The following is a 14,304-nucleotide window of genomic DNA, read 5'->3' on the forward strand; positions in this document are numbered from 1 at the left end:
AGCACATCTATACCGAACACCTTTCTGCACCAATGCAACAACACTAAATTATTGATCCCTACCTTTAGCAATCCTTTTCCTTCATTTTGTTTGGCTGAATCCAGCCCACGGAATCACTGCTGATAGACATCTCTGGCCCGTAGCTGTTCTCACTTCCATTTTTGTGCATTTTATTAGAGAAAATGACCTCCCTCTGAGGTAACAGGTTATCTTAGAAAAACGTAACGAAAACAAAAAAAGTGCAAACATATTAGAAGACAGTTACCTGGAGGGTATTTCTCCACTTGTAATAGATTTGTAAGAGGAAAGTCTTTCACTGCTCTGATCTGCTCTGAGGTCCCTTAACTGGAGCACCTCTTCTGCAAAGGCTTTGTCTAAATCCTGTTGATGCAGGGCGGAGAATAGTTAAGCTAATTGTAGAGTAACCAATGATGACGCTAACTAACACATCAAATCAACTGTTAATGTCTTTGGAAGCATCCAGCTGCTGGCTAAAGCAGGAAAGCAAGCTGTCAATGTTAACGGTGACCTTGAATTTCTCACTAAAATAAAGCATCGCTTAATCGTCAACAGTCCCCCCCCCCCCCTTTTCCTTTCATGCTGCGTCTCATGCTGATAGGTCTGCGATGCTCCAGGGAGTCTCAAACTGTGGGAGCTGCTCTCACAGTGATGCCACACAGGACTGCAGAGACTCGAGCAGCTGCACAGCGGTTGACGGGTCCACTTCCTTGTTCTACAAGACACTGCTAGTCAACTTGAATCTCAGTAGCACAGCATGCAACAATGAATCCTTCAGAGCCGTTTCATTCGAAAAAAAGTTTAACGCAAAGTGCAGGTGCCTGGCCTAGTGGTGGTGAGTGAGGGTGGTGATGGCCTAGTGGCCTAGTGGTACGCCTTCCGAACACTAGAAGGTCGGGAGTTCAATACCAGGCTGCCACCATTGTACCTCTGAGCAAGGTACTTAACCCTGAGTTGCTCCAGGGAAACTGTCCCTGTACTTCAATTTAAGTCGCTCTGGATAAGAGCGTCTGCTAAATGACCTGTAATGTAATGCCTTATGCTGCTGAGAGTCCCGTCTCCTCTCATTGTCTGCTGCCATCATCTCAAGGGCCTGTCTTATTTCGCTATTATTCTCATGGAAAGCTCTTGTAGAATCTGCACCACATGGACCATATGTTGCTCGAGAGAGACATCAGTGTCAGGACACGTCAGTGAGGCTTTGGATTTAGAGCAAAACGTGTTTATGGCTACAGAAAACTATACACAGGACTTAATAAAACTCAAAAAATGGGCTGCAGAAGCAAAGATATCAGCTTTCTAAATGCTGATTTCACATTCGTTGACCTTTACTGACATATTGACTATAACTGTCCACAATATCTGGAGAGGCCTGATGTTAGATCTGGTATCATTTTCAGAGGTCACTATTGCTCCACACAGTCTTTATTGCCAAACTCAAGTAAATGAAGCCACTGAAGCTCTTGAGCAAATAATAAAATGTGGTTCTTCTTTCTGTTTCATTTCTTTTGGCCAGATTAATTCTTATGGATCCTAATAGTCCTATATTTGTTTTAAAAGAATCATGATCATGATATGTCATTATTAATTAACGTCTGGTAATGTAGCTGGTATTTATTAATCGTATTACTATAATACTAACAACTGCAAGTAAAAGTCCTGCATTGAAAAGTACATTCCTATTGTATTCTTAACAACATGTGCATAAAGTATCACAAGTAAAAGTAGCTGATTGTATTAATAAGTTTTAGTAGAAAAGTCTTTTTATCACCGTCCCTCTTCGTCTTCTCTGCCTCCCCCCTCAAGGGGGCTCTTTTGCCGGGTGGAGTTTCCACAGTTAATATTCCTCCGGTTGTTCTGCTACCTGGGAATAGCTACACTAAGCCATTTTGTTAATGCTGCCTCTCAGTGAAATGCTCTCTGGTAAAACAGTGATGCAGTGTATATATTTATAGGCTTTTATTCTGAAAGGCTGATCGCGACCCGGAGGCAGACAGAATTGCATCCTGAAAGCAGGGCTTATAGGGAACCAATCTGAACACTGATGGTGTCGTTATATATATATATATATATATATATAATATATATATATATATATATATATATATATATATATATATATATATATATATATATATATCTTCAGCCATTACATTGTGAAATCAACATATACTTCATATTGACACTTTAATGTTAATTCTTTACAATTATTATAATGTATCACAATGAGAACATTTGATCTGAAAGTCATATTCTTTATTACTCTTCCTCAGCCATAAAGTTGTTTGGATGCATTTTATTTGTGTTGATGACATAAATCATTCATAATCTGCAGTCATAGTCTCAACACTAACAGCTTCCATTATTTCAATTTGTCTTTAAAAGCAACAATGTTTTGCCTGAAAGTTAATGAGGTTTCACTGCATTAACTGCAACTAACTGTGTGACACCCAAACCAATAATGGGCTTCAATAATGCACGGAAAGACATTCACAAACATATCAGTGTGAAATCATTGCTGTGTGATTGACTTATCCACACAGCCTGCACAGTCAAATGTGTGCTGCGTCATCGGAGTACTGCGGGACCCACAAACACTGGTGGTTCCCCTGCAGTGCGAGAGATCAGCGATGGGACTGGGAACGGAGAGAGAGATAGAGAGAGAGAGAGAGAGAGAGAGAGAGAGAGAGAGAGAGAGAGAGAGAGAGAGGCAGGCAGAGAGGTGAGTGCTGCTGCAGAACAACGTTTAGCCTGGCTGAGGAGTTAAACGGCCGGCACATCTGCTCCATCCAGACATTAATCCTGTTGTGATAGCCATGGTAAGTTCACTTCTGTGCTCCATTAGTACGGCTATGCTCTGCAGTTCTCTGTGCTGCGTGGGAACTGCAGGGATGTCCATTGAACTAACCTTGAGAAAAATAATGCAGCAGGGTTGTTTAAAGTGTGCAATGTGCATGTATAGTGGCTGACTCGATAACTCTGCTTCACTGGGGCCTGTTCAGATGGTATGTACCGCAGCAGTGCCGTTACATAGGAAGTGATTTTTCACAGGTGACACTGACAACGCAGAGCAGTGCACACGGCTGCAGCATACCTACTTGACTCCTGGATTTTCTTGTTGTCAGATATTATTTAACCCAACATGAAGTCCAACCTATGCATGTAAGCATGTGTTGAAAGTGTGTAGGCCATCTCCCTGGCACATCCATCATGGGTTTATGCTGAGTCAAAATATGCCTGATGCTGTAGTGTTCACAGCAACCACTGCACTGCACTGCTCATCCATAACCTAGAGAGAGATCGGAAAGATAATGAGCACTGGACCAGAATAAGAAGCAGGATCTTTCAGAAGTTTTTTAACAAGGTGATCCTTCATTGGTCCCTGCCAGAGGGAGATTGTTAACAAATGTTAATGAGAGTTTCAGAATGTGTTTCAGTCTCTTTCTGCCTAATATGTATATGTTATGTTATTTTTCTTCTTCAGGAACTGTAAGTATTTAATTTCTGCAAATATTCCTTTGTTTACTATTGGCCCCTTCTGAGCCAATCCTGTTTTCCTCAAAACTTTCCAAATACTTCCTTTTCCTCCAACTGCCACTTGGCAGTATAGATAAAAAGTGCCAAACAAGCTTTAGGTTTTGACTATCCTGTGAGGACTATCTCCTATTTTCATACTGTGACTGTGAGCTACATAGCTGGCAGCTTAAAACTGCTCTGTGTAGCAGACTGTGACTTGAAAGCATGGCTCTCAAATCAAACACAGCCGAGTCACAGTCAGCTAACCTTATTTTCTTGTTTTGAGAAAGCTGAACTAATGAATGATCTGCTACTTTTTGTTTTGCTCACTTTGCTCAATGAACAACTAAACTACCTAACATTTAAACAGCTAAAGTTTGAGTTCTCTGCTGGTGTTTAAACATGACTGAGCGGCAGGAGACAGATGTGGATTGTTTTCAGTACTCTTAACTTTTCTATTTTTAGGTCTTGGTTGTACCCCTGCAATGCTACTGTCTGGTTTCTCCATTTTCGTTTAACCTGTGATGACCACAATTCTCTGTTTTGTCCCTTCCTGCAGTTCTTAAAGCAGCTGCGGCCTCTGGCCTTTGGGAAAATGTCCTTTGTGGTTTTCATCCTGACCTCTGCCCTCTCAGTGTTTTCCCTGCCTGCTGACATAGACAAGGGAAGGAGAAAGGTGGTGCACGTGCTTGGTAAGAAACAATGATTTCTTTCCTGTTTTTTTTTTACAGCTCACAGCAGCAAAGTCAGGAGGTCTCATGCTGCACTGATCTGCATAGCTGTGACATCATGTGCTAAGCAATATATAGCATACACTGTCTGCAGAGGTCACATTAGAGTTATAGAGATGCTTTTGTTAAGTCTTACCCAGGGCTTAAAGATCCAAAGAAAGAAATAAAGGAGAAAACTAGCCTTTAAAAGAATCCACTGAAGGATTTTCAAACCATATGGAGGAATATGCACAGAATCACACACAGTATTTCAAACAGTATTTTGGCAGCCAATGCTGTTGTTCTTCAAGGATGTTAACATTAACATTATCAAAGTTGTTCATAACCCATCTAGAACTACTACCAAGTATTCATTTGAGGATTGTAATGAATTCCTAACATTTGCCACAAAGAAAATTGATGACATCAGGGATTAAACTAACTGCATGAGACCTGACTGTCCATTTAATATCTGCATGTAGAGGTTAATAAACATACATTTGTTCCTGTATTAGAGAGGTATTCTCCAATGTCTCCTCTTCACGTCCGCTACATATGCATTATATGTAAATCCTTACATTCTTACAGATACTTTGCAACTAGCAACAAGAGCCATTGGATAATATGATATAGTGGATATTTCCCTCTGAAATGAGTATAAAGTTGCATAAAATGAAAAAAGTTGAGTAAAGTACCTCAAAGTAAAACATTTTGGATGCTTGAGGGCAGAATAAATCCACAAGCTGACATCTTGTTGCCTTATAAAGTTATTATGGCTAATATGTTATCAATACTAAACATTCAGCACATGCAAAATGATCGAGTCCACCTGATTAACGTAAGTCCCATGTTCCTTCTCCTTTCGGGTCCATTAGTCTCCACCAAAATTCTGAGAAAAATAAGTTTGTCATTGTTTTCCGGCTAGTCCCTAACTTTGTGTGTGTGTGTGTGCTGTGTGTCTGGTGCTGCGCAGGTAACATACAGTGTTCTTTTCAAGGCTTGTTTGCACTAATTAACGGCTGCCTGCTGCTTCTAAGCTGCCAGTTTTAACGTGACGGTGTAGCGCATGTAGAGTTGCATACCATCCCATCTTCAGATCACAACCCCCTTCACAGAGAGACTCTGAATAACCAGTAGGAGTCACTAGTAACATGATGTTGTTTGTCTTCACATCAGTCTGTCGCTGCATTGGGAAATAATGGTCTTAAAGATTTGATTAAACACCACTTTGCTTTCATGTCTGCTGGTGATAAACAGCTTTGAAGATACCAGAATAAAGCAGGAAACCTCGTGCAGCCGCTCTTCAAATGTTTACCCCGCACGTGCGTAGTCTTTGGTTGCATCGACACACACACACACACACACACACACACACACACACACACACACACACACACACACACACACACACACACACACACACACACACACACACACACACACACACACAGGGCCTGAGCAAATGCCTGCTAGAAATGCAAACTAGGTCTTGTTATTTCCCATTAGGAGAAGAAGCCTGTGGTTACCATTAGTTGTGGGTCATTTTGTCAAACAGCTCTCCATGGGGGGTTGAGTCCAACATGTAGAGTGAGGTAATCTGATGATAGGTGGTGCAGAGGTTTAGCACTGTCACCTCGCAGCGAGAGGGTTCCAGGTTGGGCCTTTCTGTGTGGAGTTTGTAAGTTCTCCCCGTGTTAGCGTGCATGTTAGGTTAATTATTGACTCTAAATGACCTGTATATGTGAATGTGAGCGTGAACGGTTGTCTGTCTGCGTCAGCTCTGTGATAATCTGGCCTGTTCAGGGCATTCGGCCAATGTCAGCTGCCCCAGCTCCTCCGCGACTCTGAATACGATAACACGGTTACAGAGAATGGATGGATGGTTATCTGACGATAGGTCTGGGCAGAGGAGCGAGTGCACGCTGGACTATTTCTTCTCCATTATTGATATGCTGGATGTTGAGGCACTAATGTGACAGCACAGTCTTTATTTAATTTGTGGGCACCTGACTGTGGTGTCTCTCACAAAGACAATCGTAGATTTAATTGTACGATTTAATTAAGAGTTACAAGTATTGTCAAGGGTGATTGCAAACAGCATGACAAGGACTTGACTGCAAATATACGAATGACAATTCAATTAAATTCAATAAAGCTTTATTGTGCCCGTAAGACAAAACAAAAAAGAAAACATGGGACAAACTTACTGTACATACAACCAACAACAAAAATACTGTCAACAATAAGCAAGAAGCATAATGTACATACTGTCCTGTACGGCACCAACAAAGAAACTACAAAGAACAAACATTGTTTACAGTCCGAGTAGCGAGAATGGTGCTGGAGTTGAGAGACGAAAATGATGAGAAAGCAGACCAGCAAGATGAAAGAACATGCGAGTTAATTATCATTCCCCAAATACTTGTTCTTCCCACAGAGGATGACACCGGAGCAGTGATTGTGCAGACCGCTCCTGGTAAAGTGGTGACACATCGGGGCGGCTCCATCACTCTGCCGTGCAGATTCCACCACGAGCCAGAGAACTCCGACCCTGCTCGCGTTCGGATTAAATGGACCAAAGTGACTGATGCGCTGCAGTTTGAGGACGTCTTCGTGGCACTTGGAAGGTTTTCAGTCGATCATTTTGTATCTATTGTTTCAATAAATTCTTCTGTTTCTCAGTTATAGGGCACAATCCAACAAATGTTGATCACCATACTATAGAGCCCTAGCACACATTTACAATGTAGTACTTCATTCTCACTAACCCGCTCATATGTAACAAAGACATTTATTGCTCTTTTCAGCAGGCTATAAAGTAAGGGGGGGGGGGGGGGGGGGGGTGCCTCATAAAGTCCACCTTCAAGTTTTGAGTATTTCTGAATTATTTTGCTCGTAGCAACTTTTATAAATCCTTTTGTCGGATGTCTCCAGGGAGCAGCGTGTGTTTGGATCGTACAGAGGCCGTGTGTTTTTGGAGCAGGCAGGGCCCGGTGACGCTTCAGTGATCATCCAAAATGTCACATTGGAGGACTACGGACGCTTCGAGTGTGAAGTCACTAACGACATGGAAGACGACACAGGATTTGTCAACCTCGACCTAGAAGGTCAGGAATTAAAGATGCAGTTGGAAGAGATTTTGTTTTTAGCTCTGACATTTTCTAATGCTCGACTGGCTCTTGTATAAAATGTTGGCCGGAGAGAAAGACCGGTTCACATGAAATTAACTGAAATTCAAACATTTTACAGACTCACATTCAACTGAAGGTCTGTTTCTGTCCCCCCTGTAGGAGTGGTGTTTCCCTACTACCCCCGGGAGGGGCGCTATAAGCTCAACTACCACCAGGGGGAGGATGCCTGCAAACAGCAGGACGCCATTCTGGCCTCTCACTCTCAACTGCACAAGGTGAGTTTATGCTTTTCCTCTAGTTCAAATGTTTGTCATGTTCAAGGCAGATTAAGAGAGACGAGGGGAGAAATCACAGCCAAGGATTTATTGCAGCTACATAGATCACAGCTTCATTTATAGCCACTGTTTTAGTTGTAATAATGCACTTACTGGCTACAACCCTCATAAACTGCTTCAGAGCAGTACGTCTAAAATTAACAATATGCATATAACCAGTGCAGACATTTTACTGAAGGTCCATCCTCCTATTTAAAACATATGAAGTCTAGAGTTATGTCAGAAGAGATAAGTGAAATTCTTTCTCCTCGTAATAGTGTATTTAATCCTTCAGTGTGACCCTCTAACGTACATTATCTCCCTCCACAGGCCTGGCTGGAAGGACTCGACTGGTGTAATGCAGGATGGCTGGAGGACGGCTCAGTCCAGTACCCTATCTCTCATCCCAGAGACCAGTGCGGCCGCAAGGACACCCCCGCTGGCGTTCGTAACTATGGCTACAGGCACAAGGAGGATGAGCGCTATGATGCTTTCTGCTTCACTTCCAAGCTCAATGGTGAGAAACAGAGAGAGAGATGTATGGTTGGTGGCCATAGTTGTGTACACAGACATGTTTGTATCTGAAGATCAGAAACGCTTTGGAGTCCATCTATATGATCACACAGCTAAAATATAAACTGAGTATTCAGTATTTTGGCTCACGATTGGAAGAGAAGCTGGTGATACTGACTGGATTGTTGTGGTTCTTTATATGAAGAGGATACATTAGGACTGTCGGCCAGTGGGGAAATGATGTCCATGTCTCTGATCTGTGTCTGTGATCATCTCAGCCTAAGGCCATTGGATTTACATCAGGCTGTGTTGATTCTGCCCATGCTCGGGCTACGGTGTCCTCTGGGTGCCAAGCATCGGCTTTCATCTCCCAGTTCTTTGATTTACATCACATCCCCACAGAGAGTCTGCCATAGTGTCTCCGTCACACACCTCCAGGTTCATGAGCTCAATATAACTTTGGGGGAAAGTCAGAAGCTGGATTAGTTTTTTCATGAAAATGATCCACAAAACAAGTCTACATGTACGATGAGAAAAAGGGTTTACCTTCTCACACAGGTTTTCATTGAATTATTATTGAAAGATACCTGCAATCCAGGTTTTACTAACATTACATTTTGTTATTTTGGAAAATACATATACATTATTGATGTTCCTGAAAGCAATCTTATTTCTTGGCCGAAAACAGACAAATGGTTGTTTTTAACCTTTTGTACAGATTAAAACTTGTTATCAGTGGTGAAATGTAACTAAGTACATTTACTCAAGTACTGTACTTAAGTGCAATTTTGAGGTACTTGAGTATTTCCATTTTACGTTGCTTTAAACTTCTTCTCCACTACAATTTGGAAGCAAGTATTCTACTTTTTGTTCCAATTACAACTTTCTTCAATTAATCATAAACAATTTTGGGATGAACTGGAACAAAGAAGCCATGCCAGCACTTTTCCTCAGCGGGAAAAAAGATGGTATGACAGAAACCTTAAACGATTGCTCATGGCTCCCCCGTGTGTTAATTACTGTGGACAGTCTGTTGTGGGAAGGAGGTTTCAGCAGTGGTCGTGACCGATACTGTTGCTCAGTCCAGCTGGAAGGTATTTACTGAGCTTCCCCTGGGGAAATATGAGACAATATTCTGCTTCTCTAATAGGCAGCAGTCGGATAAACAAGCATAAAATCAATAACAGAGCCGAGCGCAAACCTGAGGTTGCAGACATGATTGTTATGTTGTTGCTGTTTGGAGAAACGGCCAAATTCTTTATTCCTGGTTACGTTCTTTATCCTTTGCTTCTTTCAGACAAGAAGCTTACCTTGTGATTCAGTTCAGCCAATCAGAATTTCTTTAATACAGCCAGGTGAAAAGTCTCCCCAGAGGTGAGATGAAAGCAAAAATGGAAGCGTTTTAAGAGTATTGTCTTTCGATTTTGAGCAGCTGCCCAGACGGCAGTTGGAACGATTTGATATTCTGAACACAGTCAGACAGAGAAGCTGAGAATATCTTCCCTCAGGGCTCCGCTTGTCTCTGGGGCTTGACTCTCTCTTTCTTCCCTTCTGCCCTCATGATCAATGCACTTGCTCTGTTTACCTTCACCTTTTCAGTTGTCCTTACAACAAACATCCTCTCCATCTATATCCCCACAGGCAAAGTGTATTTCCTGAAACGCTTTAAGAAGGTGAACTATGTGGAGGCGATGAAGGCGTGCATTCGAGATGCCTCAGCGGTGGCCAAAGTGGGTCAGCTGTTTGCTGCATGGAAGTTCCAGCTTCTGGACCGCTGTGAAGCCGGCTGGCTGGAGGATGGAAGCATCCGTTACCCCATAGTCAACCCTCGCTCTCGCTGTGGAGGATCCCAGCCAGGCGTCCGACACCTGGGCTTCCCTGATAAAAAATTCCGCCTCTATGGGGTCTACTGTTTCCGCAAGAACAAGGATGAAACAGCAGATGGTACTGAAACGACAAAAAGCCTCGCAAATAGTTTGACAAAGAGGAAGAGCAGCAACGGCAGCGCCACAAATGCTACGAGGGCAATTTAAAGTGGAGAGACTGAGAGCAAGAGGGAGATGCAATTTTAGATTTGACAGCAACAACTGTCGCCTAGCAGGAAACTCCATTCATCGCTTTTAAAGTAAAACACTCACAGGCAAGATGTACTTAATTGCGGATTTGCCAGAGAAAAGAAGCGAGGCTGTGCAAAATTTTAGGGTGACATCTTTATTAGGGTGATTCTCCTCTCGTCTCCAGCCGGTCAATCATCCTAAAGAGTGAGTATGTTAGCACGTCTGTTGCTGGATGAAGGTGAGGTTCAACAACAGCTTGATCATCACTCAGACACACATCCGATCAGAGAGCCATGAATATCTGTGTTTACATGTCTGTGAGTGTTTGGACTGCTGAGAATCCCAGCGCCAGGGTGAAAACATTCATTACGGGGTGAGACGGGATCATCTACGCGACTGTATGGAAAAAGAATCCTCTAAGTTTGGATTGTGCCGAGTGTAATTTCCTGTATCTGAGTGCCATGCTTGGTTAGCAACCCTCTGGCACAATGTGAGTCATTTTTCTCATTAACAAAGACCTGGCAATCTCATCATCAGAGCTGAACAAGTAGTAAATATTGCACTAGCTCTAAAAGATTTGCACTTTAAATAGCTTTATTTTATGATAGCATCTTAGCTCAGACTAAAGCGAGCATGTATTGCTTGGCTGAGAGTAGTTGCCGAGGCTGAATAAGCAGAAATACAATGCTACAGTAATTGCTATTTACTTAACATACTGCACTTCTGAGCTACCTGGGCCACAAATTGCACTATAAACATTAAATGCTGCAACCTTTATTACAGAATATGTTTGTCACTACAAATAGATGAATGTTCTGGGAAATAAATTGAAGTCTTAAACATGGTTGTGATTGGGTGAAGTTTTTTCTACATCATGAGATCTACTGGTGGGGGACAAATAGCAAAGTCCTGATTAAATGAAATATAGCAAATGCACTTTCATACTAAATGCTGGGATGAATTTAATGGACTTGGACTGCATTTATACAATGCTTTTATCCAGAGCACTTACGTTTTCACACACTAATGGCAGCAAGAAACCAAAGCCTGAGCGTAGTGAGCAATCAGAGGTTCAGTGTCCTGTCCAGTCGATCATCTTACCGTCGATCATCCTGCAGGGTCCTCTCGAAGGTTAATGTAGAGGATACGCTGACTAAAGGTCCAGGTATGCTTTCCACACGGACCGTCGCATGGACTTGAGCTGACCCGGAATCGTGACGAGGAAAAGTTTGATCTTTGATAGTCTGTGTGGGTCCGTCAGATGTGTTTGGACCAAAGTGGTGTACTGACCGGTCGACCGACGGGCTTCCATCCATGGAGCCAAACTGCAGAGGGTAGTCATTGTCATTTTGTACTTAAGATACCAAATGAGCCTCATGACACTCTTTTGTGTTACATGTGTCCATATGGGCTTACAAGACACTACAATAACTACAAGCAGGGTGTCACAACATGCACCTACAGTTCCAACAAAAGAAAGAAAATGTCAGAACACAAAGGTAAGTTAAAGGTATGTTCTTGTTCTCTGTCTTAGTTTCCATGCATTTTCTATAAATCTTGTGAAGGCAAAAAAACAAAACGTATTTCAATAGTTTCATTTTGAAGTATGCCTGCTCCAGTGTTTGCCGGTGGGAGAAACCGCTGAGTGGTGAACCCAGCTGTGAGTGGGAGCATGTTGGTGTTGTGCCAACACAGCAGAACAGAACCATGTCATCGTCATAGCAACTGGCAGAATGTAATCAAAGTCATGTTCATCTCAAGTCCAACATCATCAAGTAATCGCAGTCTGCGATTAACTTGACCTGTAAAAACCTCTCACTAGCCCCATTAGTCTGTGCCACTGGGTGACGTTAAAGTCACAGCCACTAAATTAATAAGCAAAGTCCTCCATGATGCACTATGACATTCATAATTTATGAAGGATTATGTATTCCGCATTTCAGTACTGAAGTAATTTAGATGTTTTTTATGTGCTCAGGATTGCGATGGTAACCCACTTAAAATTCACTTTGCATGGTATTGAGCAGCGAATTCCATCTTATGTAAGAGCGAGGTCATCATAAATAGCAACCACTTCACATATTGACTGCCAGCACTTTAGCAAACAGAAATGGCAGATCTGTATGCAGTATGCTTTGGTTAAAAATAATAATATCAGTAATATTAGCTACATATTGGACCAACTGAGTGCTCAAGGAGACCACACATTCCACAGATGGTGAGCTCAACAGGCTGTTGAAAATCCTCACGAGGCAGAACATTAGAGAGGCAGTGGCCTTGACTGAAGCTTCTTCACACTCCCTTTATTTAATGACAAGGAAAAACATTTGACGTGAAGACAGGGAGGAAAGACAGACAGGTAGAAGGATGATGCAATGACGCATTGCTGGAATGTGATTGAACCCTTTGAACTAGTTTGCTCAGAAGATGACAGTGCTGTCTTTATTTCATCAGGCCTCCTCGTCGTCTTTCTCTGCCGAGCATGAAATGAAATTAGGTGACCCTATAACAACAGAGCGCTGCCACACAGTAAATACAGAAGCGATGGGATTGCATTGGTTTTTTTTCGCTTGGTCTCATTTTTCAGCTTGTGACAGAGGTCAGAGTCTCCAACAGGCCAGGGGCAAATGCAGAGAGGAGGGGGTTACAGAATAGAATGAAACAGGAGTAATAGTAGTCAAATATATCCATAGAAAGGATTTTAAAGGAATTACACACACACTGGTGGTGCACCTCACAGGTGTTTACACTTAAGCCTGATTAGAACTCTTCTCTGCACACACTGATCCACATCTCCTGCTGCTTTTCTTTTACAAATGACACCTTTGCCATCATTATAGAGCTTTTTCACAGCAGGAAAATTAGGTGGCAGTTGGCACTAATACCATTATTGATTATTGTCAGTTAGCTAGTCCAGTGAGCAAGCGTGCAGAAAACAAGCACCCTGAATGCAGCTATCGTTAAACGTATTAGCTACACCTGCGCTATCATGCACGGCACGTCATCAGACAATGAGTGACACACCTGTATGGGTGTGCAGGGGTTATTAATAAAATATGTTTATTTTTCTTTGCAAGAGACGCATCCTAGATTTCCCAAGCCCAGTGTTTCAGCTCAGGTCTGTCTCATGTGCAAACAGAAAGCACAGGTTAGAACCCACTGTGTATATATTTGTTACAAACATGCACAAAGCATCCCATAAATGTATTATTCAGAGTATCATCTGTTTCACCTGTGTCTCTACCTGTCCTCACCTTTCTTCTCTCCGTATCAGCACCATCTTGTGGTCTACTTTATAGCCACACTGTGTCGTGCTCCTCTGGTGCATTTCATTCAATAAAAGTGTATTACACCAAAATGAAATGTGTAGACTCATCACGATTAACATAAGAAAACATGATCTAGCTGTGTTTTTTTTTCATGTATCTAAAATGCGTCCCACTGGAAAAGCAGTTACTCCAGATTCCCATCTCGTTTATGGAGGTTCACTTTTTCAGATTGTGTGGTTTTGTTCTATAAGGAAATCTAGATTCTGAAATGTGAATTGTCTTTTTATTCCAACGTACATTAAGCCACAGGCAAAATGTAGATAACCTCACTAGTGCCAAGAGGGATACTGTAATAATATATATAAAAACTAAACAGGGACTTGTTACATCATTGCAAATAATTTATTGAGTCATAACTCATTAATGTTTTAATAACGAATGCCCTCATTAAGATCTGAAACTGCTTTCTACTCCACAAAAGTGTTAGCACTTGATTCATTTGTTGACTGTGTACAATGCAGCCCAACAAGGGGAAATGCAGCGCTTGGAGATTATCCCTACAGGAATGAACTTTTACTTTGTATCAGATCAACATTGTTATGATTGAATGCACAAACAGAAGCCACATCCACACAGCATTAGCCCATGGAAAATAGCTTCTGAAATGACCCCATCTCCCTAAATGATCTCCCTTAATGCCTTACGCATTCTGTGTGTAATTCCGCTTCAGCATGCTACTGCTATATATATTATGCATTGAAAGCATTTTGTTTGTG

At 42.0% G+C, this 14,304-nt stretch overlaps 1 protein-coding gene across 1 annotated transcript; it reads left to right on the forward strand.

Annotated features, from left to right (window-relative positions):
* Window positions 1-2,645: 2,645 nt before the first annotated feature.
* hapln4 (hyaluronan and proteoglycan link protein 4) lies at window positions 2,646-11,092 on the forward strand. The gene is made up of 7 exons (XM_029429713.1): window positions 2,646-2,837; window positions 4,094-4,226; window positions 6,682-6,871; window positions 7,179-7,351; window positions 7,535-7,650; window positions 8,020-8,206; window positions 9,844-11,092. The coding sequence occupies exons 1-7, from the start codon at window positions 2,835-2,837 to the stop codon at window positions 10,233-10,235; spliced, it is 1,194 nt and encodes a 397-aa protein (XP_029285573.1). The 5' UTR covers window positions 2,646-2,834; the 3' UTR covers window positions 10,236-11,092.
* The last annotated feature ends 3,212 nt before the right edge of the window (window positions 11,093-14,304 follow it).

Source organism: Cottoperca gobio, chromosome 4, assembly GCF_900634415.1.
Source record: "Cottoperca gobio chromosome 4, fCotGob3.1, whole genome shotgun sequence".
Classification (NCBI taxonomy): domain Eukaryota; kingdom Metazoa; phylum Chordata; class Actinopteri; order Perciformes; family Bovichtidae; genus Cottoperca; species Cottoperca gobio.

Bases quoted from the DNA above. Each gene is read 5' to 3' on its own strand.
- hapln4 (XM_029429713.1), top strand. The intron at 7,352-7,534 runs GTCAGGAATTAA...TCCCCCCTGTAG, and splicing joins TGTCAACCTCGACCTAGAAG to GAGTGGTGTTTCCCTACTAC. The intron at 7,651-8,019 runs GTGAGTTTATGC...CTCCCTCCACAG, and splicing joins CTCACTCTCAACTGCACAAG to GCCTGGCTGGAAGGACTCGA.